General features: G+C 46.0%; 1 protein-coding gene across 1 annotated transcript in view; it reads right to left on the bottom strand.

The window, feature by feature from the left end:
* Positions 1-12,242, bottom strand: part of FBXW12 (F-box and WD repeat domain containing 12) — a 13,555-nt gene extending 1,313 nt beyond the window's left edge. Inside the window, exons 1-9 of the mRNA XM_081805610.1 lie at positions 11,140-12,242; positions 10,511-10,548; positions 10,149-10,306; positions 9,381-9,499; positions 3,927-4,136; positions 3,184-3,342; positions 1,776-1,986; positions 1,137-1,315; positions 931-1,064 (exon numbers count right to left, since the gene is read on the bottom strand). Of these exons, the coding sequence (XP_081661736.1) occupies positions 931-1,064; positions 1,137-1,315; positions 1,776-1,986; positions 3,184-3,342; positions 3,927-4,136; positions 9,381-9,499; positions 10,149-10,306; positions 10,511-10,548; positions 11,140-11,268 (1,337 nt within the window). The 5' untranslated portion in view covers positions 11,269-12,242. The remainder of the gene's footprint in view (positions 1-930; positions 1,065-1,136; positions 1,316-1,775; positions 1,987-3,183; positions 3,343-3,926; positions 4,137-9,380; positions 9,500-10,148; positions 10,307-10,510; positions 10,549-11,139) is intronic.
* Positions 12,243-25,668: the final 13,426 nt, after the last annotated feature.

Raw genomic sequence — 25,668 nt, 5'->3', positions numbered from 1 at the left:
TCTCAAATAAATAAATAAAATCTTAAAAAAAAAAAAAAGAATACATGTATCTGTGCTTTGTTAGATATTGCCAAAAATAAACATAAGGACAAGCAACAATGTATATAAAAGACAAGACCTCTATGTATGGTATGTAAAATCTCAAGAAAAACAATTTAGATGAAGGCAATCTACAAGAAAACTAAAATGGAGATAAAAACAGCTGGCTAAAGAAGCACCCCAGGGGCGCCTGGGTGGCTCGGTCGGTTAAGCCTTCAACTCTTGGTTTCGGCTCAGGTCATGATCTCAGGGTCCTAGGATCCCACATCAGGCTCCCTGCTCGGCGGGAAGCCTGCGTCTCCCTCTGCCTCTGCCCCCTGCTCGTGCTCGCTCTTTCTCTCTCTCTCAGATAAATAAATAAAATCTTTAAAAAAAAAACAACCCAAACGACTCACGAACTCAAAAAAGTATACACCTTGCAAGTAAAGACAGGATATTGAGGATATAAATGTTGCATGTTCTGCTGTGGGCAAACAAATGGGAGCCCTTTTGGAAAGCCTTTTGAAATGTACTGCAAGGGCTGTGAACACATTCCAAGAACTAGCAATTCTCTTTCTGGACATAAGTTTATTTAAATACATCCTCAAAAACTCTTTTAAAAAACCTCTCTTGGGCGCCTGGGTGGCTCAGTTGGTTAAGCGACTGCCTTCGGCTCAGGTCATAATCCTGGAGTCCCGGGATCGAGTCCCGCATCGGGCTCCCTGCTCAGGGGGGAGTCTGCTTCTCCCTCTGACCCTCCCCCATCTCATGCTCTCTCTCTCATTCTCTCTCTCAAATAAATAAATAAATAAAATCTTTATAAAAAAAAAAAACCTCTCTTATTATCCCTTCATTTTTTTAGATCAGAAGTTGCAATCTTTAAGGCAAGGTAAATCACAAGGCAGGGCTTACCAGCTCGGTGCTGGGTCGCTCCCTAGGTGCTCCAGGTGACAGCAGCTCCTGAGGTACGGATAACGGCCTTCCTCTTCCCACGTGTACAGGTGCAGAGAGTCATCCATGGATGTGGTGAGGACGTGCACAGAATCCTTCAAAGGATACCGGGATGAGCGGCCCAGAGTCAGAGCCGCGAGCGGCGGGCAGAGGAGGCTCATACCTACCACCCATAAGTTGCCGATGGTCCTCTGGTGGTCCTCAAATCGTTGCAGCAGGTGGCCACTGATGGTGAAGAGGAATAGGGACGGCCCACTCTCAAAGACAATCATATTTCCGTCTCCGACACCCATCCAAATAGGACTCTCCATATGAAGCGGCAACAGGAAAGTTGCAATCTGATGGGCTGTTTTCATGCAAAACATACACACACGGGCAGGCAAGCTGGGCTCCTTCAGTCCGCACACTAGCTTTACGCGGAATGAAAAAACCCACTCGCTCTTTTCAGGGGACCTCGGTCTGGTGAGGAAAATGAAGGGCAGGCCGGTGACAAACACATGTCACAGACCACGGTGACAGGTGCCCGGACCCAGGAACAGGGGGCGGTGGACGGTAACAGCTCAGGCATGGAGGAGGCATTGGGATCCAGGCCCTAAAGCAGGATGGGAATCTAAACAGACCTGCCCGATAGCGGGGTGGAGCACAGTAGAGGTCAGAGCACAGGCATGAGAGGCAGGCAGGCCCGGGGTAAAGAAATCCCCTCCAGCTAAAGCAGCCCCCTGCCCCCTTTCCACAGAGTTATGGCTCCCAAAGAATGCACGCATGGAAGGGACTAGAAACCGTGTCTCTGATGGGGCACAGCCTACCTTGGATGTCTGTTCTGTCCCCCGTCCTCTCAGCCATTAGCTCAAAGGTGGTAAATCCTGTCTTTTTGAAAGAGCCTCTTCGGTACATCACTGTTATCCTGCTTGTCCTCCTTGGGGCCCAGCAGGCTCTGCAGCAGGATGAAAATGGGATGGAGAGAGACAGAGGGCTTTTGCCTTCTGACGGTTTCAGTAAGCTCTCTGTGAGGAACACCTGGGGAGAGATCAGTGCACATGTAGTCAGGTGAAGGGAGAAGTTACAGCACGTCAGGACAGGAGCGACTCCAGAAAAGCCTCCTTACAAGTCCTTGTTTTGTGGGGGCGCCTGGCTGGCTCAGTCGGTAGAGCATGTGACTCTTGATCTCAGGGTCGTGAGTTCAAGCCCTACATTGGGCATGGAGCCTGATTTAAAAAAAAAAAAAAAAAAAAAAGCCTTGTTTTGTGGCCAAAGCTTTATTCTGAATCTTAGGGAGCATTAAGTAGTCCCCGCTTGTCATCTGACATCCAAGGACCATCTTCCTCTCCTGTCTGTCACGGTCATGCAGAGAGCAAAGTCCCCGAAGCTGCTCTTCTGGCACGCCCAGGAGTTACAAAACCATCTGGCCACAGTGGAGCCCAGATCAAGCTGCCATTGGTTGGATAAATTTTTCCCTGCTTGGGGAACTCGTCTAGGGCGGTTTGGTTTTCGCTGCCTCCTCTCAGCTCCTTGCTCTCTGGTGCACGGTCCACACGAGCCACATAGTAAAAATGGCAGACTCAACGGCCACAGACTTTCTCAGAGGGACATTCGGAGGCTGATACGTTCTTAGTTACTTCTGGACTTCTTTGTCCCTTCCAGCCAAGGTGGATAAAAGTAAAGCAAGGAAAGCTAAAACGAACAAGGTTACCAAAGATCCTCCTTTCTTGAGACCTCTCTCACCTTCCTCTAGCTCTTTGGCTGATTCAGGCTTCATGAACAAATTTTCATTAACAAACTTTTTTTTTTTTCTTGCAACTTGACACTATCACTTCAAAGAACACTGTTTCTTTTTTCTTTTTTTTTTTTTTAAGATATTATTTATTTGTCAGAGAGAGGGGGGACATGCGAGCACAAGCAGGGGGAAGTGGCCGGCAGAGGGGGAAGCAGGCTCCCTGCTGAGCAGGGTGCCCGATGCAGGACTCTCGATCCCAGGACCCCAGGATCCTGACCTGAGCTGAAGGCAGATGCTCAACTGACTGAGCCACCCAGGAATCCCAGAACATTTTTTTCTTGGCTACAAAAATGGATTCTACATGCAATATGGCCTTTGAGAGGAGGGAGCACTATGTGTGGTCCTCCCTGAGTTCTGCAGGTTCTCCAACACTTCCTAAACCCCACCTTCCTAATGCTTGACCCTCTGCTCCCAAAGTTAAAGCACAGAGCGACACGTACCACTGGCAAGATATTCTGATGTGTCCCAGATGCAAAGATCCATTTCTTGTCGGGAGAGCAGTGTAGGAGGTCAACACTATATTTAAATGCACTGACTTTAGAGACACCCCTTAGCTCAGGCACTGTCAGTGTGTAGATGTCACCTTCAGAGTTGCCTACCTGAAACCAAACACCACCACCACGTCAATGGAAGGAGACAGGAAGTCCTAGAGCACACAGAAAGCAGGATTGTCAGCTGCAAAACATACTATGGTTTCTTCGATCCCATAACGGAGATGAAAAGCTGCCTCAGCGTTGTGAGAATGATCCCAAGGAATAAAACTTTCTAAGCCCCAAAGCACTCTTCTCCAGAATAGTTACTCATAGCACATCAACACTGTTCTTTTCTCAATGTCTTCCCAAACCCACAGCTCGCTCTCCCTAATCCCTGTCCGAGGTCAAATACTATACAATACACACTTGAAAGAAGAGACATAGAGAGGAACTCATTCAGGGAGGCTTTTTTTTTTTTTTTCTTTTCTGGAAGAATGACTAGGGAAACGTACTTGTGGTAGATCAAGGGCCAAGATGGTAGTGAGGTTTGTTTGGCCAACGTTCGTGGATATGTTTGGACTCTCAGGGTATGTGGTAGGGATGACTCCAAGAAGACAGACCGTGATGTGACAGTCATGGGGGCCACAACGCCTGTCAAGGCAGCAGGCATTTTGTTTTGTGGGCCCTCTCTAGGTGCAGGGCTCACTTACCATCAGGAATGGGCCATCATTTGTGAGACAGATTTCCAAGGAAAAACAGGCCCGAGGCATGGTGAGGGTAGCCAGGGCATCCTCATCCTGACAATTCCACACTTTGACAGTTCCCTCCAAATCCGCAGTGAATGCAAGATGCATCTGAGGGAGGGTTGCCAGACGCATGATACTAGACTGCTGGACTGGGCTGGACCAGATCATAGTGCCCTAGGAAATGAGAGGAACACTGTCGGTGTGCAAGGAACTCTTCACACCTACTGGGCTTTCTTCCGGCCAGTGTTTTTTTGGAAGCCTCCTCCAAATCAGATCCGTTTCTCGCTTCTGGGAAAAGAATAAGAAAATTCTAAACATCTCGATTATTGGAGGGGTAGTGAACACAGAAAAGAAACAATGCAGTATATTCCAAGACAAGATCTCACTATGTGATGAGCATAAAGAATGATCACGCTTCTGGGCTCAAGTCAGTTCTGCCTCTAACTAACAGTGTTACATTCAGCAAGTTACTTACCGTTGTGGCTTCTTACAGGGCTGTCATAATACATTTCACAGCACATGAAACATTCTTAGAATTCTGCCTAGGGACACCTGGGTGGTGTAGCCAGTTAGGCATCTAACTGGATTTTGGCTCAGGTCATGAGCTCAGGATTGTGAGATTGAGTCCCACGTTGGGCTCCATGCTCAGTAGAGAGTCTGCTTGGATTTCTGTCTCCTTCTCCCTTCCCTCCAAAATAAATAACTAAATCTGAGGGGCGCCTGGGTGGCTCAGTTGGTTAAGCGACTGCCTTCGGCTCAGGTCATGATCCTGGAGTCCCGGGATCGAGTCCCGCATCGGGCTCCCTGCTCAGCGGGGAGTCTGCTTCTCCCTCTGACCCTCCGCCCTCTCATGTGCTCTCTCTCTCAAATAAATAAATAAAATCTTTAAAGAATAAATAAATAAATCTTAAAAAGAGAAAAAAAAGAATTCTGCCTTGTCCACAGTAGGAATTCAAAGAATATCAACTCTCATAATTGTTATTCCATCATCAATTTTGTACATTGCAAATAAGACAGAAGAACGTTTCCCTTCTAGATTTTCTTTAGCCTTTAAAAAATTGTGAAGTATATCATACAAAGAGAAAAGAACACAAAATAAATGTAGAATTTTAGTTATTATAAATTGATCATAATAACTACTTCTAAGCCCACTTGTAGCGCTTGCTCTCTTAACTTCTGCACACTCCCCAGATGTAATCACCATGTTGATTGTAACACTCAGATTGCCTGTGCAGTGTTATCTATTGCTGTGCAATAAATCATCCCCAAATTGGGTGGCTTAAAATCAAAACCACAACGAGATATCACCTCACACCGGTCAGAATGGCTAAAATAAAAAATGCAATGACCAACAAGTGTCTGAAAGGGTGCAGAGTAAAAGGAACACTTGTGCCCTGTTGGTGGGAATGCAAACTGGGGCAGCTGCTGTGGAAAGCAGTATGAAAAAATTAAAAACAGAACTACCACATGAGCCAGCAAGTCCTCTACTGGGTATTTAGCTGAAAAAAAGGAAAACACTAATTTGAAAAGATATATGCATCCTTATGTTCATTGCAGCATTATTTACAATAGCCAAGATACAGAAGCAACCCAAGGGTCCATCGATACATGAATGGATAAAGAAGACTGGTGTGTGTGTGGGTGTCCTCACCCACACACACATCCACACCCACACAATGGAATACTACTTGGCCATGAAAAAGAATGAAATCTTGCCATTTGCAACAACATGGATGGATCTAGAGGGTATAATGCTAAGTGAAATAGTCAGAGAAAGACAAATACCATATGATTTCACTCATATGTGGAATTTAAGAAACAAAACAAACAGAAAAGAGGCAAACCAAAAAACAAACTCTTAACTATAGAGAACAGTTACCAGAAGGTGGGGGTGGGTGATGGGGGAAACAGGTGATGGGGAAAACAGGTGATGGGGATTAAGGAGTGCACGTGTCATGATGAGCACCAGGTGATGTACAGAATTGCTGAATCACTATATTGTACACCTGAAGCTAATATAATGTTGTATGTTAACTACACTGGACTTTTTCTTTAAATAAGCAAAATAAATAAAAATAAACCCTCTCCAGGGGCACCTGGCTGGCTCAGATTGTCAGGCGTCTGCCTTCGGCTCAGGTCATGATCCCAGGGTCCTGGGATCGAGCCCCGCATCGGGCTCCCTGCTCGGCGGGAAGCCTGCTTCTCCCTCTCCCACTCCCCCGCTTGTGTTCCTGCTCTCACTATTTCTCTGTCAAATAAATAAAATCTTCAAAAAAAATTAAAAATAAAAATAAACCCTCTCCATAAAGACTGGGTGGTTAAAGCAGAAGTTTTTGTTATCTCAGTTTCTGTTAGAAATTCAGGTACAGCTTGGCTAGGTGGTTTGTGGCTCAGGGTCTCTTATGAGGTTGAAGTTGGCTTCATGAGGATGAGGCCAAGATGGCTGACTCATAAGGCTGGCAAGTTGGTGCTGGCTCCCGGCAGCCCTCAGGACTTCACCACACAGACCTTCCCTGTAGGGCTTCTTAAGGGTCCTCATAACACTGTGGCTGGCTTTCTAGGAGCCAATGACTCAAGAGAGAGGAAGTGTCTTTTATGACATATCTTCATAAGTTACACACCATCATTTCCACAATGTCCAGTTGGTGACAATGTCCAGTGGACTACCTAGGATCATGAATATGGGACAAGGAATACTGAGGCCATCTTCCAGACTGGCTGACACACTCCACCCTGCAGACCTTAATAACTCACCTCCCTCCCACATGCAAAATACACTCACCATCTCCCATGCTCCCAAATGTCTCACCATTACAGCATCATCTCAAAATCTAGGATCTCATCGTTTAATGAGATGAGGCTCTTTAGATTCAGCTCATCTTGATGTGAAAACCTCAGAACTAAATATACAAGTTGTCTGACCCCCAACCCCAAAATAGAAGGCTAGGAGATTATAGCACAGATAAGGATAACATTATAGACACTCTCATCCAAAAAAAAAAAAAAAAGGAAAATGGCAGTAGAAGAGTGGGAGTCAGTGCTACACAGAAAATTTGAGCTCCAACAGAGAACATGCTGGTAGTATGTTGATCAGGATTTAAGGCCTGGGAAAGATTCTTCAGGACTCGTGGCTCCACTCACTGGCTCTGGGTTCTGCCTTCTGAGTTATCCTGCCCTGTCCATATACGGTGGCCCAATTCCGTAGCTGAGTAGTTTCACAGGCTGCTTCTTCCCTGTAAAAGTTCAGGATTCAAAGGCCTCTTTTCCTGTTGTGATATTTCAACCCCTTAACATTCAAGCTGGCAGCATTTCTGCCAACATGATTCCCTGAAAAAACTTTGTGGGTCTCCCAAGAAACTTATTGGAGTTGATGTCATTAGACAAAAGCCGCACCCACAAGTCTTTGAGATAAATCCCCTGACACCCTGGGCTGCTGCTGGGGCTGGTGAGGACAAGGCTTTAAACTTTGAGGTCCATTGCTTGACCTCAGTTCTGAGGCATCCCCTTAGATCTTTCTGTGGTCTAATAAAGAATTTTGCAGTCACTCTTTGCCTTCACCTTTATAATATGGTTTATTGACACTGCCCTGGATTGATCTTGCTTGGAGTCTACGTCTTAAATTTTAGCATCATTTGCCCTCTGAAAGGCTGCAAATTTTCAGAACCAGCAATCCTTGGCTCTCTTTTCTCTGACAGTCACTGTATCCTCCCCTCTTCTCTTGTTTTACCACAAACAGCAAGCAGCAGTCAGCACTCAGCATTCTGCCTAGAATTCTCCTTAGCAAGAACACTCCATTCCTTGGACATGTTTGCTAGTTTTCACATTACCCGGGGTGACAATGTTGTTAAAAATTTCTGGAGCTCTGTAACAAGAACACTGTTTCCTCCAGTGTCCAATATCTTTGTTTACATTTCCCTTTAAGTCTTCACTGGCAGCCTCATGGCAGGCCACTAGGTTTTTGCTAGGTCTCCTCAAAGTCCCAAACTCTCCTGAGTTTTTCTAGCTTCTTCCCACTGCCTGGTTCCAAAGCTGCTTCCACATCTTAAATTTTAAGAAAAGTTGTACTAAAAACTGTTATCTGTTGCTGCCTAACAAATGCCATAGCAACTCAAAGCCATAAACACTTATCCCACACAGCTTCTGCTGGTCCAAAATTCAGGAGGCGATTCCTTGAGTGGCTCTGGTTTCGGGTTCCTCACTAGGTTGCAGCATGTTGACTGGGGACACAATAATCTGAAGGACCGAAGGTTAGCTTCCAAGGTGGCTCACTCACATGACTGCAAAGATGGTGTTGGCTGTTGGCAGAAAGCCTGAGATCTTTGCCAAGTAGATCATCCACTGAGCTGCTTGGATGTCCTCAGGGACATGGTGACTGGTTTCCCCTAGAGCAAATTATCCAAGAGAGTATCTTTCTGATTTTCTCAGCTTTAGTGAAATATAATTGACATATAACACTGTATAACTTTAGGGGTGCCTGGGTGGCTCAGTGGGTTAAGTGTCTGCCTTCAGCTCATGTCATGATCCCAGGACCCTGGGATTGAGCCCTGCATTGGGCTCCTTGCTCAGCAGGGAGCCTGCTTCTCCCTCTCCCTCTGTTCTTCCCCCTGCTTGCGCTCTCTTCTGTCAAATAAATAAAATCTTTTTTAAAAAGCATCGTATAATTTTAGGAGTCCCTTCTAGACTTTTATCATTCTCCTGCCAACTCATATATTCATAAAGGGTTTTCTTCAGAAGACCCTGTGTGAAAAAGTGTCATCATATACTTTTCACAGGGAGAAATACAGTAACTTGGGACCCACTTTGGGGTCTTCCAATTTCCTATCTAGTGATTCTTGCACTACATATACTGGTCCTGATGTAGATGACCTTTGTCCGCCTTGGAAGTGATCAGAGTTAGAGACCACTTCCTGAAAAAGTCAATGTAACAAATGCCAACGTTGACGGAGAGGCGGTAGAATAGGTCATGAAGATCCACAACACCCAAAGTTTATTTCACAGCCATTCCACGTTACCAATAGAAAATAAGTCCTTGTACAAATTTATATATAGAAATACACGTTAGGGATGCCTGGGTGGCTCAGTTGGTTAAGTGACTGCCTTCAGCCCAGGTCATGATCCTGGAGTCCTGCATCGGGCACCCTGCTTCTCCCCCTGCCTGCGTGCCTCTCCCTCTGCTTGTGTGCGCACACACTCTCTGACAAATAAAATCTTAAAAAAAAAACACACACACATTAAAAAGTGAATTTTCTGTGTGTCTACAGTCTAAATGGAAAGGTCACAGATTACCAATTAGAAGACTCGATTTGAAACTCCATTTCTGTCATCACTTCCAAGTAGCATTTCCCCCCAGCACTTGCCTGTGTGGAACAGGATGGACAGAGCGAGGCTTTATTTGTGCTCCTCACTGGCCAGACTCACCTCCTGCACGTCCCAGGCATAAAGCATGTGCTTTGACGACACCGTACAAACGACTGACTTCTCCTGTCCACCCATTGGATGGCCATGTCCTGACAGATAAGCCATAGGTCCTAAGATTCCTAGAAGGAAACAGACAATACTGGGCCACCAGATAATTGAGGGATGATCCAATCAAATAAAGAGGACTCTGGAAAGATAACTAAGTTTTGCTGCACCTCTCAGGAGGGTTTGGGAAACAATTATGGAGAAGAGAAGAAGCTGGCTCCAGAGTCATCCAAACATGGGTTCCCATTGCAGATTGGCCATTTGGGAGACACTGGCCGACTTGTTTTTCCCGCCTTTGTTTCAGTTTCCATACATAAATACATACATACATAATCCCCATCCATAAAATGGGGATAAAGAGGCCTCCATCAGAGAACTGTTCTGAGTGTTAAAAGAGGTACTAGGAATAGAGTGAACGGTAGAAGCACTGTTAAGTTTCCCTTTTGTCTAACATTTTTATTCTAGGAGGGACAGGAAGCCTTTGGAGAAAGGGAGTCACAGGGCCTGATTTTAGCTCATGATAAGATCACTCTGGTCTCTCCATGCACCACAGAGCGTGGGGGACAAGAGAAGACGCAGGGAGACCATGACTTCTACCATAGCAACCCAGTCCCACTAAGCTTTCATTTTCTTTCTCTTCACTGAATGAAGACACAGGGGGGAAAAAAAAAGTTTCCTAAATCTCATTTGTCATGTTCCTCTAGGGGACCCCTATCCCCATACCAAGGTTCCCACTTGCTTCTTTGAAGATAAAGTCCTCTGGCTTCACCGATGCCATCCGGTATTCCAGCCTTGTTTGTTTGAGGAAGAACTGCTTCCAGCTCTGTGAGCCCAGGCACAGGGAGAAGTTGCAGAAGCTCCATTTCCTCAGACACAGGTTTCTGGAAACAGAGTCATCAGCCCCCCAGGCTGCCCCTGGTCAGTTCTCCTCAGTAGGACTGGGCTCATGAACCCTTTCCTCACCGTAAGCCTCACTTGTGCCTCTCCCAACGCAGCCCCACACAGGCCGCCTTGATACACACTCGGATGTCCTCTTCCTCCCATGAGAAACACCTGCCTTCCCACCTTACCCTTCCCTTGCTCACCTCCACAGCTGATCATTCTCTGCAACCCTATTCCAGCACTGAGGGGGAGAAAGGAAGAGGTAAGCAGGCAGTCAGTACCCAGACGTTGGCTCCTCCTCGGCTCTCCTTTGTTCTGGGAGCAAGGCCCTCATGGGTTAAGCAGCCACCATCTGGGCTCTCAAAGCCCTCCCAGTCTAAGGAGACCCGGACACAGTAACCTCAGAGGCCTATCGCCACTAGGACAGGCACTCAGGAATTCTTGCGGGAGAAACGTGGGTTTCCCGGGGCTTGAAACGGGAGTCACAAGGACCATGTAGTCAGCACAGAGTCCTTTTCGCTTAACAAAACGTGAGGGCCTCAGAGCGAGGGATGTTAACTCCCCAATACCCAGGGCAGCACTCGGCTATTCCGCGAATTGGTGCTCAACCTGGTCAAGAGAGGCAGCTGCAATCCAGGGACCTGGGCCTATGGGAGCTGAAGGAATGGGCCTGAGCAGGGTAAATGTAAGCAGTGAGGGAGGCGGTGCGGGTCTAAGGCTGGGGTCGCCAAGATCCCAACGCGGAGGCGCTGCAGTGAAGGGGGTCTGTGCGAGGACTTGTGGAGGGGAGTGGGGCGGGTCCGACAGAGAACGGCCTGTGGAGAGCATTTACCCTGTTCACTTGGGAAGCCTGGAGCAAGCTGAATGCGTCCAGGAAGGAGAAGATTTTCAACAGCGGCACATCAGGCACGAGGAACTCCATCTTGCACGGGCTGCACCTCCATCCAGGCTCCTCTCCCATTGCTCTGAATTTAAAGGCTTGGCCCACGTCTGCAGCACTCGGGGCGATTTCCACCCATTGCTCATCTGGCTCCGATAGAAACAGGCCACAGGTGTGCACGCTTCAGCCTCCTCCCCGGGGCCAGATCCCCGCAGCTGAGGGCATCCCTCCCAGTGCTTGCACGTTAGTGTTCATTGCTTAAACGTGTTCCACAAGACCTTCTTTGGTGCTGGGAACTGAAAGTGCAGGATCTGGGGCCGTTCTAGGAACTGATGAACTTGTCAAAACTCTAGGAAATTTCGACTCACACACTCACAGTCATCAAATCAAGTCTCTGTGGGACATCCTTTAAGTTCCAAATCACCGGTGTAGGGAATCAGCTTGGCACTTTTTTTTTTTAAGATTTTATTTATTTATTAGAGAGAGTGAGAGAGCACAAGCAGGGGGAGCGGCAGGCAGAGGGAGAAGCAGGTTTCCCACTGAGCAGGGAGCCTGATGCAGGGCTCGATACCAGGACCTGAGGATCAGGACCTGAGCTGAAGGCAGACGCTGAACCCACTGAGCCACCCAGGCGCCCTGCTTGGCATGTTTATATGTCTACTTTGGGACGTGGAATCCGCGGGCACGGCCTATCTCTTAGCACCAACGCAGCTCCTGGGTTTCCACCTTGTGCATTTCACTTCCGGCGGAAGGAGGAAGCATGGGCCACACAGATTTCCCCACAGAGGCCCTGCTAAGGGCACAGGGCCCGTGGGACCTGGCTCCCACAGGAGGTGCCTTTCTCTTGTGACCCAATTCTTTTCTTCCAAGAACGTGACAACTGATTCCACTATTTTCTATGAGTTCCTCTGTGAGGCTCAGTGGGGACAACCCCTTCCTTGAACTGCTGCCTCCAGCCTGACCCGCAGTAGTGGTTCTTGGAAGCCCCGTTTTCCCTACAACGTTATCTACTCCATTATCCAAAACCAGTTGGGCTTTTCAGGGGTAAATGTCCTCTTCCTCAGAATTTGCAGTGGAAAACCTTTCACATTGACAGGCCCGTCAAGTACAAGCCTGACAACTATGGGAGGACACATTTTTCATTCTGTTGAATTAGGTTCATTAGGTTTGAAGAGAATGTGCTTTAAAGAGAAAGAAATTGCCATAAAGGAAAAAAATTCTGGTTTCAAGAGAGATAAAGGGAGTCTTCCAGTATCTTTCATATCAGTAATTCTAGTCCTTTCTAAGTCAGTTTCCCTGAACTATGTATGCCATTTTACTAATTATAAAATTAAAACCTGTTTTTTGGTTTACCTAATTCAAATGAATGAGCAAGCTCTTGACTGACTATTCACTACCTTTAATACCAACAAAAATGTATGTTCAAATTTATTAGACCTTGATATACATCCTAAACTTTTCTTCAAATATATTCATGTATGGGCAAATAACACATGGGACTGCACACCTGTCAGAACACCTAAAATAAAAAACACAAGGGCGCCTGGGTGGCTCAGTTGGTTAAGCAATGCCTTCAGCTCAGGTCATGATCCTGGAGTCCCTGGATCGAGTCCCGCATCAGGCTCCCTGCTCAGCAGGGCGTCTGCTTCTCTCTTTGACCCTCCCCCCTCTCATGTGCTCTCTCTCTCATTCTCTCTCAAATAAATAAATAAAATCTTTAAAAAATAAAATAAAATAAAATAAAAAACACAAGAAACAACAAGTGTGGGCAAGGATGTGGAGAAAGGGGAACCCTCGTGCCCTGCTGGTGGGAATGGAGAACAGCATGCCACTGGAGAACAGCATGAAGGTTCCTCAAAAAATTAAAAATAGACTACCCTATGATCCAGTAATTCTACTAATTCAAAAAGATATGTGCATCCCTATGTTTATTGCAGCATTATTTACAGTAGCCAAGATATGGAAGCAGACCAAATGTCCATCAACAGACAAATGGATAAAGAAGATATGTATATATACATATATAGAGAGAATATTTATGCACACAATGGAATATTACTTGGCTGTAAAAAAAAAAAAGAATGAAATCTTGTCATTTGCAACAACATGAATGGATCTAGAGGGTATCATGCTAAGTGAAGTAAGTCAGAGAAAGACAAATACCATATGATTTCACTCATATGTGGAATTTAAGAAACAAAACAAATGAACAAAGGAAAAAAAGATACCGGGCGCCTGGGTGGCTCAGTTGGTTAAGCAACTGCCTTCGGCTCAGGTCATGATCCTGGAGTCCCAGGATCGAGTCCCTCATCGGGCTCCCTGCTCAATGGGGAGTCTGCTTCACACTCTGACTGTCTCCCCTCTCATGCTCTTTCTCACTCTCTCTCTCTAAAATAAATAAATAAAATCTTAAAAAAAAAGAAAAAAGAAAAAAAGATACCAAAAAGCAGAGAGAACAAACTGATGATTACCAGAGGGGAGATGGGTGGGGGGATGGGTGAAATAGGTGATGGGGATCAAGAGGACACTTATCATGATGGGCACTGAGTAATGTTTAGAATTGTTGAATGATTATAATGTACACCTGAAACTAATCTTTTTTTTTAAAGATTTTTATTTATTTATTTGAGAGAGAGAGCACATGAGAGGGGGGAGGGTCAGAGGGAGAAGCAGACTCCCTGCCGAGCAGGGAGCCCGATGCGGGACTCGATCCAGGGACTCCAGGATCATGACCTGAGCTGAAGGCAGTCGCTTAACCAACTGAGCCACCCAGGCGCCCTGTACACCTGAAACTAATCTAACACTGTTAATTATACTGGAGTATTTTTTAAAAACCTCAAATTCAGAAAATTCCTAAAGAAAAACGAAAACTAAGTAAATATCTACAGCACTTGTGGGAAAAACCTTAAGTGTCCCAGGATGAGTTACAGTTACATATATAGTGTATATACATATATATATAGTATACATAACTCTATGCACAAATGATTTGAATATATTTATGTCAATTAGATGTGCCCAAAGGTACTCAATTCTAATACAGCCTTTGTCTTACCCTCTCTAAAATTTTAAAAACCTGTCCAATGTGGAATCAATAAAAGGACAAAATATCCACAAAACAAAACAACACACGGGACTGGAATTTGGTGATAAGCTTCTTCCGGCTCTCATGGTCCAGGACATTGAATGTTAGAACTGATTTTCAGGCTGTTGCCTACTCTTAACCCTCTTTAGGGTGAGAATGGTGATTTCAAACTGACTGTGTCTCGAGATCTCTCTCTCTCTCTCGGTTTCTTATTTTCTCTCTGATTAAGTATTCCTAGAATTACTTCAGGGTTCTTCATTCTACCTGCCTCCAGCCTATGGGTCCCTGTGTTTATACAACAAATGTGCATTAAATTGACATTGAAAGTAAGCAAGGCATTCTCACTCTGTTCATCCTTTCTTCTCCGAATCAGGGAAATCACTTATCTTTATTTCATTAAGGTCTTTTTCTGAGGTTTTGTCTTGTTCTTTCATTTGGAACACATCCTTCTGTTTCTTCATGTTCCTTGACTCTGTGTTGGTTTTTCTGCATTAGATAAAACAGCCACCTCTCCCAGTCTTGGCGAGTGGCCTAGTGTGGGAGATAAAGCTTATCAGTTCACCCTGCCCTATCTCTTGGTTGTCTCTCAAACCCTGGTGATTGTCCAAGTAGCCTACTTTCTTTTTAGTGGTTCCTAGTAGTTGGAGGGTGTGCGAAGACGTGTCAGTGTCCCAGAGGGGAGGATCTCAGTCAGCACTAGATTCAGGCTGATTGGAAGTTTCTGACCCTTAGGCAGGAGCTTTTAAACATGTACAAATAGGGGCGCCTGCCTGGTGCAGTTGGGCTCTGGTTGTGATCTCAGGGTCATGAAATCAAGCCTCACGTCGGGCTCAGCTCTCAGCGCAAAGTCTGCTTGAGATTCTCTCTCCCTCTGCCCCTGCCATTCCTGCTTGTGCTCCAGCACTCTCTCTCTCAATAAATAAATAAATAAATATTTTTAAAAAACCCAACATGTACAAATATATCTCTTTCAGGATAATATGGATGTTTCCATCTGCTTCCTCTGTGCTGAGCCTTGGGGTGCCAGCCCACTGAGAACTGGTTCTTTCTTCTCTTCTTTCCTGTTGAAACTGTGAACACAAGCCCCACTGGCCACCAGAGCCAGGCTATCAAGAGATGTATCCTCTGGTGACGCCTGGGTGGCTCAGTCGGTTAAGTGTCTGCCTTCGGCTCGGGTCCTGGTCTCAGGGTCCTGGGATCAAGCCCCGCATCGGGCCCTCCTGCTCAGCGGGGAACCTGCTTCTCCCTCTCCCTCTGCCCCTCCCTCTGCTTGTGATCTCTCTCTCTCAAATGAATAAATAAAATCTTAAAAAAAGAAAGAGAGAGAGAGAGATGTGTCCTCTGGGCAGCAGGCACAAAAGCCAGCGTACCAGGCATGTACAAAATCTCTTTTCTCAGAGACAGCACGGATCTGGGGTGGGGCAGAGGGAGAGAACAGATGGCACCCAAGATTTGCAATTCATGTTTTATGCCCCTGAGACCCATGCTTCCCCAAACCTCTAAAGTCACAGTCTCCTGTGTCTTTCAACTGCATCCCTCTGGTCACAGGTTCAGGTCCGTAATGCATCATTTACTCAGCAAATACAGAATGTGTGCTTACTCTTTGTAGTCCCTTTTCTGAGCACTGGGGCTCACCAGGCGGAGGACTCAGGCTTCACTTTCCCTGATCTCCCTGACTCGCCTAGAAGAGAGAGCGAGACAGAAAGTAGAAGTAAGGTTAGGTTGGCATGCTCCAGGGAGGCAAGGGCAGAGACTCTCTTGCTCTCTTGAAGTTTTGTCTGATCAGTCCAGAGACCTGGCACAGTGCCCGGCGCCTAGGAGGTATTTAGTAAGTATTTGTTTTACTGCTTGCGTGAATGAATGAATATGTACATGAGAAAGGTTGTAAAGATAAGAAGAGGACAAATTCAGAGAGAGAGAGAGATGCCTACAGAAAGAATATGAGAGACAAAAAGAAAGTCCGAGAGAGAGAGAAAGAGAAGCAGAAAGTTGGAGGCAAAGCAACTCAGGAGCCTGAGCAGATCCCCTGCTCATTGTTCTGCATTATAGGGATTTGAGTGGAATAAAAGGAAAAGTTTATTCCCCCAGTGGCCATTGGTTGGTTTTGCCTATCTTTGTCCCAGAAGAGAACCCATCCATCCTGAATATCAGGAAGAAGCACCACACGTGTCCTTGCTTGGGCAGTGCCACAGATGGTGCTCAGGGAAAGCCCCTAAAGGGGGACAAAGATAGTGGAGGAGACATTAGCATGGGTGGGCAGTGGCAGGCTGCCTGCCTGGCAGCCTGTGGGGCCATCTGCGAGGATCAAGAAAGTTTGGAAGCCTCGGTTCAGCAAGGAGCCCTGCCCAACCCAGTTATGTCCTGGGGAGGTCATGCAACATGAGAGTCTCCTCCTCATCCATGTGAGGAATCTAGGGCTGTTTCATGCCAGAATGGGCCTTAGCAGGTTCAGAGTCAGCATCCAGGGCATGAGGACCGCTACTCCCTCCCTTCCCCAACACCCTATGAACATGTCTTCGTCCTTGCACTCTGTCTTACCAAGCCCTGAGCCACCCCAGGCTCCTTTGCCACCTTGCACTCCACCCAAGCATGGGAAGAACCTCCTATACTGAAACTCATTTTACAGGATGGTCATGGATCTCCTAAGGCCACACAGGAGCCAGTGGGGAAGACACAGGGGGAGCAATAGGAGCACCTGGAAACACGGGATTGGAGTGAAGTCTGGGCAGGAGATCTCAAAGGCGGCACTGCACAGGGTGATCATGTGCATGCTGAGCAGTATGTAGAAGGGCCAGAGGAGGGGCGCCTGGGTGGCTCAGTCGGTTAAGCGGCTGCCTTTGGCTCAGGTCATGATCCCAGGGTGCTGGGATCGAGCCCCACGTCGGGCTCCCTGCTCAGTGGAGAGTCTGCTTCTCCCTCTCCCTCTGCCTGCCTCTCTGCCTACTTGTGCTCTCTATCTGTCAAATAAGTGAATAAAATCTTTAAAAAAAAGAATGGCCAGAGGATTGGGGTGGGCCCCGCAATGATCCTGGGGGCACGACAGGGCTGCAGTGGACCGAGGCAGGAATACTGGGAATGGGGAGCAAGGTTCGGGACCAAGAGTCATAGCAGAGGGGGAGACAGATCTACAGGTTCCAACACTTTTGTGCAGAGCACTGGGTCCACACGCAGAGGTCCACACACAGGTGCTGAGGCTGGGCAGGTAGAAGGCGAGGTGATGAGATCAGGTGTTCTGCAAGAGACATGGGTCTGGGCAATAAGACATTGGTTCTGCATGCATTGAGTTTAGGAGCTGCATGGAGGGCTGCAGAAACGGAAACTTCTTGTGTTCATTAAATAATCATGTGTTTGGTGCCCTTGGGTGGGTTCAGGAGAAGGCGCGTGGCCCACAGACCTCGAGGTCCTCACATGTCAGAGCCACCGTCTCAGGTGAGGTGCTGGGCACGTGGAAGGCAGGTGGTTCCGTGGCATCTGCTATGTACACCTGGGCGCCCAGCGCGGACCCAGGCAGGGAGAGGGACAGCCGAGGCAGAGCTATGGTAGTCTACCAGGAGAACTGTGGGCCCCGTGGTGGGGCTGGGACTCTCCTGCTCAGAAGAGCCCAGGACCGCACAAAGAGAGCTCATGGTCTGTCACTTCATTCATCCATCAGATGTTCCAGGAGCTTCCACAGTTTTTGGAAACTTCCCACCTGCCTGCCACTGTTCTAAGCATTAAATCCTCCCAGTGACCAATGAAGACATTTCTATTCTATTTCCTTCCTAGAAGAAGGAAACACTGAGGCTCAGAGAGCTGAGGTGTGTTGAATATTCAGCCTCCTGATCCTGATGGTACAAGCCAACTAGGATCTGGGGCTTCTTTGGGGTACAATCCCTTTCCTCCCCTAGCACAGCCAGCGTTTCTCTGCCCAAGAGCTAGTGAGTTCACATGGTTAACCCTGCCCCCCTGGAATATTGGCCACCCGAATCCTGGCTTCCTTGCCATCCACAAAGTTCAATCTTGCCACTTTGTTTTGCTTACTTCCCTGACCCTTAGCAACCATGCTGCCCAGACCTTCGTGGGCCTGGGTTTTCAGGCTCCCTCCTGCTATTAACAGCCCAGTGCCAATAGGCAAAAGTCAGATAAAGAATTTTGCCTCTCGTTCTGGTTCACTTCCTTTTGCCATCTGCCCACTCAAATCCTAGTTCCCTAGGCGGCTCTCTGATGATGTCATACAGATTCATTTCTTAAAATCTTATTTCCCTTTTAATCTGGTTTTTGTGGGAGCATGAGGCTTTCCCCATCCACTCTATCATAGGCAGAAAAGGATATCTGGATTCCTGGTTTAAATGATGTCTATAGGGCGCCTGGGTGGCTCAGATGGTTAAGCGTCTGCCTTCGGCTCAGGTCATGATCTCGGGGTCCTGGGATCGAGTCCCGCATCGGGCTTCCTGCTCCTTGGGAGCCTGCTTCTCCCTCTGCCTCTCTCTCTCTCTCTGTCTCTCATGAATAAATAAATAAAATCTTTAAAATAAATAAATAAATAAATAAATAAATAAATAAATGATGTCTATATCCTGATGACTCCCACAATTATATATCCTTCCCAGGCATCTAATGCTAGTTTAAAACTACGTAGCCTGTTGTCTTCTTAACATTTATACTTTGATGTTTAAAAGGCATCTCAAGCTTCCAATGTACATTTTCCCTGTGTCCCCATGCATAGTAACTGTCACTTACATTCATTCTCTTGCTCAGGCCCAAAATCTCAAAGTTTTTCTCGATTTCTCTTTGCTTGTGACCCTCTTCTTCTCTTATAGAACCCCATCTCTTCCTTCACATTTAGCTCAAATACTACCTCCACATAAAGTTTTTCCTAAAATTTAAAAAAAAAACTTTTCCTAAAATAACACTTTCCAACAAGTGTGGTCCTTTTCGTTATTTTGTCTTCATACCCTTAACAGCCCCTGTAATTCACTTGTAAATAAATTAAGTAAATTTATTTGTTTATGTATTTATTGTCTCTCCCCCTCAAAGGAATATAATTTCTTTGATGAAAGGAATCTGTCTAACTCACTTCTGAACCAACAAAGTCCAGGCTTGTTTCTGGAAACATAAGATTTAATTATAATCAGGTGAACGAAGGAATGGATGAATCCATTTTAAGCTGATGAGAACGGCAAGTACCCGGAACACCACGGTTGCTAACAATCACGGGCTTACACAGAAGGGCTCCTGCCTGATGTAAGGACAAATACGAATGAGAAATGAGGCTTAATTTTCCCTGTTGAAAATAAAGAAAGAAATTTCCTTCCCTTCCCTTTTTTTAGAGCATTCAGTTGAGAAATTTTGCAATTTTAAGTTCTTTCTCTGTCTCTTTGAAGTGTATAAAATCTTCTTAGAAGCTAAATAAGACTCTTGCCAGAGTATACTTACCGTGATGAGCACTGAATAATGTATAGAATTGTTGAATCACTCTATTGTACACCTGAGACTAATAGAACACTGTATGTTAACTATACTGGAAAACAAACAAACAAACAAATAAATAAGACTCTTGTCAGCTCTATGACCCAGGAATGTCTTTCTCAAACCCTGGGAGCCATCCCTTTAAAATGCAAACTAGGGGGGCGCCTGGGTGGCTCAGTCGTTAAGCATCTGCCTTCAGCTCAGGTCGTAATCCCAGGGTCCTGGGATCGAGCCCTGCATCGGGCTCCCATCTCCGCAGGAAGCCCGCTTCTCCCTCTCCCACTCCCCCTGCTTGTGTTCCCTCTCTCGCTGTGTCTCTCTCTGTCACATAAATAAATAAAAACTCTTTAAAAAAATAAATAAATAAAATGTAAACTAGGGAGATAGCACCCCTCTCTCGAAGTTTCTGTGGGAGGGCAGGAGCCTACCTTCAGTGGATACCTTGTTCCCAGTTGAAAAACTATCTCCTGTCATGAAGATAAGAGTTTATTTTTCCTTTGTATAAAATCAGTGAACTAACACAGATGGTCACCCCATTACCAGGTGAAGTTAGGATGAACTATGTAATAAATGGTGCTGTCAAGTCTTCTTTCTGGTTGGCTAGTCATTTATTGTCTATCTTAGGAACATGTACGTAATGGGTTGTATCCACTTGACCATATAAAAGGGTGAGATTCCTTTCTGTCTTTGTAATCTCTTTGTGACTGCTTATGATCCACATCACATTCTGGCTTGATGCCTATTCAATAATGAAATTTCTTTTTCTTCTACCTTAGTGGAGAGGTTTCCTGGGTTGGGAGATTTTTTTTTTTTTAAGATTTTTATTTTTAAGTAATCTCTACAACGAATGTGGAGCTCAAACCCACGACCCTGAAATCAAGAGTCACATGCTCTTCCGACTGAGCCAGCCAGATGCCCCTGGGAGATTTTGTTTTTAATTACATTTCTCTGATGCTGACAAAGGTAGGGAAAAATTACTTCTCTTGAGGGTACGTGAATTTTAGACATATTCCAAACACGCTCATTTGTCTCAGAAGCAATAAGCCAAAGGGCCAGATAAACATGAGTCGCATCCAACATAAACGAAGAATGAAGTAACAGCTGGAGGTCGAGATCTATAAATTGGAAGAGGTTTAGTTGTGCTTCATATTTTCCCATCTTTTCATGAGAAAAAATACAGTAGAACTAGATATTTTTTTCTCGATAGACAAAATATCGAAGAATGTATAGTATTTATTGCTGTGCAATCCCCACCTATTTCCTGTCTTTTTCTGAACAGATCTACAGTTTCCAGAAAAATATCTGATGATCACATGGAGTTCAAGATGGCGCCTCCATGGGGCTTTCCCAAGTGACTACCACCCATTACTGAACAGCCTTAGAAAAGAAAATGGCCTTTTTCTGTTCTGGGCAAATTAGGAAAGTGCTTAATTATAGACGACCCGTAAAAATATGAGTGCTCATCAGTAGTTGTTTCTGGGGAGAGAAAGAGAAAAGTCTAAGTTTGGTGAAACAGGGACGATTATGTATGACTCCTATACAGTGAGACTCGCTAGCTCCGCCCATCAAGATGGGCCTGTTTCACTGGGCTTCGTGACTTTTTTTTTTTTAAGATTTTATTTATTTGACAGAGAGAGACACAGCGAGAGAGGGAACACAAGCAGGGGGAGTGGGAGAGGGAGAAGCAGGCCTCCCACTAAGCAGGGAGCCCGATGCGGGGCTCGATCCCAGGACCTGGAATCATGACCTGAGCTGAAGGCAGACGCTTAACGACTGAGCCACCTGGGTGCCCCTGGGCTTCGTGACTTTCTTTGGCCCAGGGTCACACGCAGGACATGGTGTGTGTGGCAGTCCATGGGCACTCAGGTGAGCCCATCTGGGTGCAAAGGGAAGTGATGCCTCTATGCTATGGAAGAGGAAGACGGTTTTGCCATATTTCTCCATGTGGCATCTACTCCGCCATTGAAATTTAATTTCACTGTTTTTCTGGTGGAAAATTCTGCCCACCCATAGCAAACTGGTATTTAAACTGTCTTTTGGCTACTTACGATTTTCCAAGGTCTTTTTTCTTAATATCAGCCTTTAAAAAATTTATAATTGTACTTTATGGTTGATATACTTTCTTTCATACAGAAAACTAATTTAGGAGAACCCATACTTTTCTCGTCATAATTAGCTGTTTCTCTCATCTCAGTTTGGTCAGTTTCACCTTCCTGGTGAAAGCAAATCAGCAACTCTTACACCATGTGGGTGGAAATGCCCGTGGCTAACGTATATGATCTCATGATCTTGGAAAGAATCCTGTTGGACACTTCCCAATGAGAAAATATCTTTTCCTAAAATCAATAAGGATTTGGAGAAAATGTGATTTTCTGAACTTGCTCTAAGCAATATGGCAAGTTTCTCAGGTCCCCGGTAAGAGGAATAGAGCAGTTCCATTGATGGTCCTTTTGGAGATGGAAACCTCTGATTTGTCCACTGATCGCACTGAGATGTGTATCATACATACACTGTTGTCACCCCCTCCATACCCCCTTGGCCCACCCAAGTTCACCTGCAACTGTAAAGCAAGAGGGCTTCCCCAGTGTGCTGTCATCTTTACATCCCAGGTTTGGGTGTCTTGTCTCTGCCTGAGGCTTTCTGCACCTGACATGAACCACATGGGTACGATATGTGGGTACCACATGAACTTGCTTGGCTGCATAGACAGGCACCAGAGATAGGGGAATAAAGTTTCTGAGGGTCCCCCTCAAACAGTGGGGCATGGGAGTTGGTGGGGAAATGCTGCAGCCTCCCATACTGAACCAGGGTGATTCTGAGTTTGTTCCACACAGCATCTCAGAGTCCCTCAGTGGCAGTGAGCATAGACCTGCTCATTAATGCCACAGTGGATGGCTTTTCTACCTTCCTTGTCTCATTTCCCCACTTCCTCTTTTTTTTTTTCTGGGGACTATCTTCAAAATAAAGCATGCCATTTAAGTCCTTGTCTCAGGATCTTCTTTGGGGGAACCAATTCTAAGACCATTGGTATAGTGACAAGTCAACTGTTGGTCAGGTGACAGTGAGGACTGTTTTGCTAGTGTTAAGTGCCACATGGGGAATGTTGGAAAGACCTGTGGTGGATTGGGATGAGGTACAGATGGAAAGTGAAGCACTAACTTATGCATTAGTCCTAGAATTTGAACTATATGTGGGGAAAGTGATTGGAAGGTCCTAGAGTTGGGTGTGTGGTCAATCATAACCTATGGACATGTTCTGAGAGCCAGAATCCCGCCATGGCAGCATTTAAATACACCCTCGTTTCTTTCCTTTTTTCTTTTTAGATTTTATTTATTTATTTGAGAGAGAGAAAGAGCATGAGTGGGGGATGGGGGGAAGAGGCAGAGGGAGAGGGAGAAGCAGACTACCCACTGAGCAGGGAGCCTGACACCTGGCTCGATCCCAGGACCCTGAGATTATGACCTGAGCCGAAGGCAGACACTTAACCAACTGAGCCACCCAGACGCCCCATGGACCTTCATTTCTTGTAGCAAGAAGGCAAAATTAAGGCCAGGATTTCATTATAAGCATAGTGGAATTAAAAGGATGTCAATGCGCAGACCTTGCAGGTCTTCTCTGCTAAATTAGGACACTAAAGCTGAAGGAGTAAGACCCTGATACCAAGGACAGGAACATATATTTGGATCTTCTGGAGACCAATGAACCCCTAAATTCCCCCTAAAAAATCTCTAGGTCTATGGAAGCAGTCGCCTTACCTTTGCAAGGGGAGAGCAGGGTCCCATTATCCTCTGGTCATACAAAGGCCTCCTGAAGTGGCTTCCTCCCAAGATGCTGTCTGCCCACCTCAAATTCCACTTCTGCCCCCTTCATGACCCCCAGGCCTGTAACTAAGTTCAGGTCTCAGCAGGGCCTTGGTGAGGAAGTAGCTGATTTACCAAATGAGTGGTATGCTGTGTCTCATTTGTATTGATGGGCACCGGGGGAATAGGAGCAGAAGGGCATTGTGCGGGTTTTCACTTGCCATGGTAAAGGCCGGGCACGGAAGTGTTTGTTGATATGAGGGCACTCACATTGACTCAGGACTTGACATCTTGTAAAGACACATGACCCTGGCCCTTGACCCTGCTGGGAGAGCTCTTTGAAAATGTGACATGATGACGCCACAGTAAATGAGGCAGAAATGCTGGAACTGCTGTGGCAAATTGTGAGGGTCAGAGTTCTAGCAAAAGGACAGACAAGAATTGATTTATTAGGGGCGCCTGGTTGGTTCAGTCGGTTAAACATCTGCCTTCGGCTCGGGTCATGATCTCGGGGTCCTGGGATCGAGCCCCACGTCGGGGTCCTGGGATCGAGCCCCACGTCAGGCTCCCTGCTCAGTAGGGAGTCTACTTCTCCCTCTCTCTCGGCCCCTCCCCACTGCTCATACTCTTGCTTGCTCTCTCTCGCTCAAAGGAATAAACAAAAAATCTTAAAAAAAAAAAAAAAGAATTGAATTACTAGGGGCGCCTAGCTGACTCAGTCAGAAAAGCATGCGAGTCTTGATCTTGGGGTCATGAGTTTGAGCCCCATATTGGGTGTAGAGATTACTTAAATAAATAAAACTTAAAAAAGAATAATTGAATTATTATGTGATTCCAGAGAAGCCACTAGAATGGTCCTGCAGCTGATTATGATTACTATAACCCAGCTGAGTATGGTCCTGGAGAGGACCTAGAGATTACTCCTTTCACAAAAGCAATACAGGATGCTTTAGTCAGATAGGCACCAGCATCACTGAGAAGCTCAGTGGTGAGCTTTTGTCCTCTGAAGGTCCTGGTGAGGACAGGAATGTGACTAAGAAAGTGGGCTCCCTAGTGTGAGTGGGGACAATAGGATTCCATATAATACGAGCGAGATGGTAAGAGCTCACTGTCAGAAGCAAGATGGGTGTGACTGCTATGACGAGAAAAAAGTCTGGCTTTGCAACCTGGGGGCCTCTATCCACCGGGATTTGTGTCACTGGCAAATCAGCCTTGTTCCTAGGTATGAGATTGGATGGGCAGCCCCGGATGGCACTGCTTACCTTCTACAGATGAAGTGAGAAAGAATGGGATTGCAGAAGACTTATGTCAGCAGCCTAGCAGATTAACTGTGAGCCCTTACGCAACTTTGACATCTAAACCAGTTCACAGAGCCCATTGCTTGGATGGGGACCTGGGGACCTGGTGTCCTTGAGAATGGAACCAACGGAGCCTCTGTACGTATAAATAAACATATATTCATGGAGCCTTTTACCAATGGGACCTATGGCCATGGGCCCAAGTCCCTCCACACTGGAAAAAGAAGGATACCCAGATCTATTGAGGGCTGTTGGATATAGATAAGGAGCTTACCCGATTACCAGGGTAACTCTAGGGAGAATTTTGTGAAAAAGTAAATAAGGATAATCAGTACTTGTAATTTCATGTTAATTATCTTGGGGAAGTCACTGAATTTTCGTCCTCCTTGGATGGCAACTGCAATCTTCAAATCTGTAGTTCTTATGAATCTCCAAAGATCCTTAAAAGAAAAGGGCCTGGAAGCTACTTTCAGTATTTGTAAAAGCCTATCGGAAATCATATCTACATTAAAGCTTCAGAAGCTAAAAAAAAAAAAAAAAAGCCGTGCCCAGTCAGAGTCATGCCAATCACAGTGGCTGGAGCTGTGTTGTTTGCACAAGAAATTTGTCAAGTTTTGGAGAATGACAGTGTATATAGATTTCAGGGAGACTGTCTCCTCAATTTTTAATTAAGTCCAGAGGCCATATGGACGGCACCGTGTTCACGCAGGCTTCACGTGGGCTGGTGTGTTTATGCTGTATTGTGCTTTCTCGAGCAATCTGCCATCGCCTCGGCTCTCAACATGCGTTCAATGACTCACTGCCTTAGACAAATACATGTTTTCTGTAATAAGCACACACACGTCATTTC

Source organism: Leptonychotes weddellii, chromosome 1, assembly GCF_054177405.1.
Source record: "Leptonychotes weddellii isolate Sample4059 chromosome 1, ASM5417740v2, whole genome shotgun sequence".
NCBI classification, from domain to species: Eukaryota; Metazoa; Chordata; class Mammalia; order Carnivora; family Phocidae; genus Leptonychotes; species Leptonychotes weddellii.
Note: the sequence above shows the minus strand (reverse complement) of the source record. Positions and strands in the feature narration are given on the sequence as shown.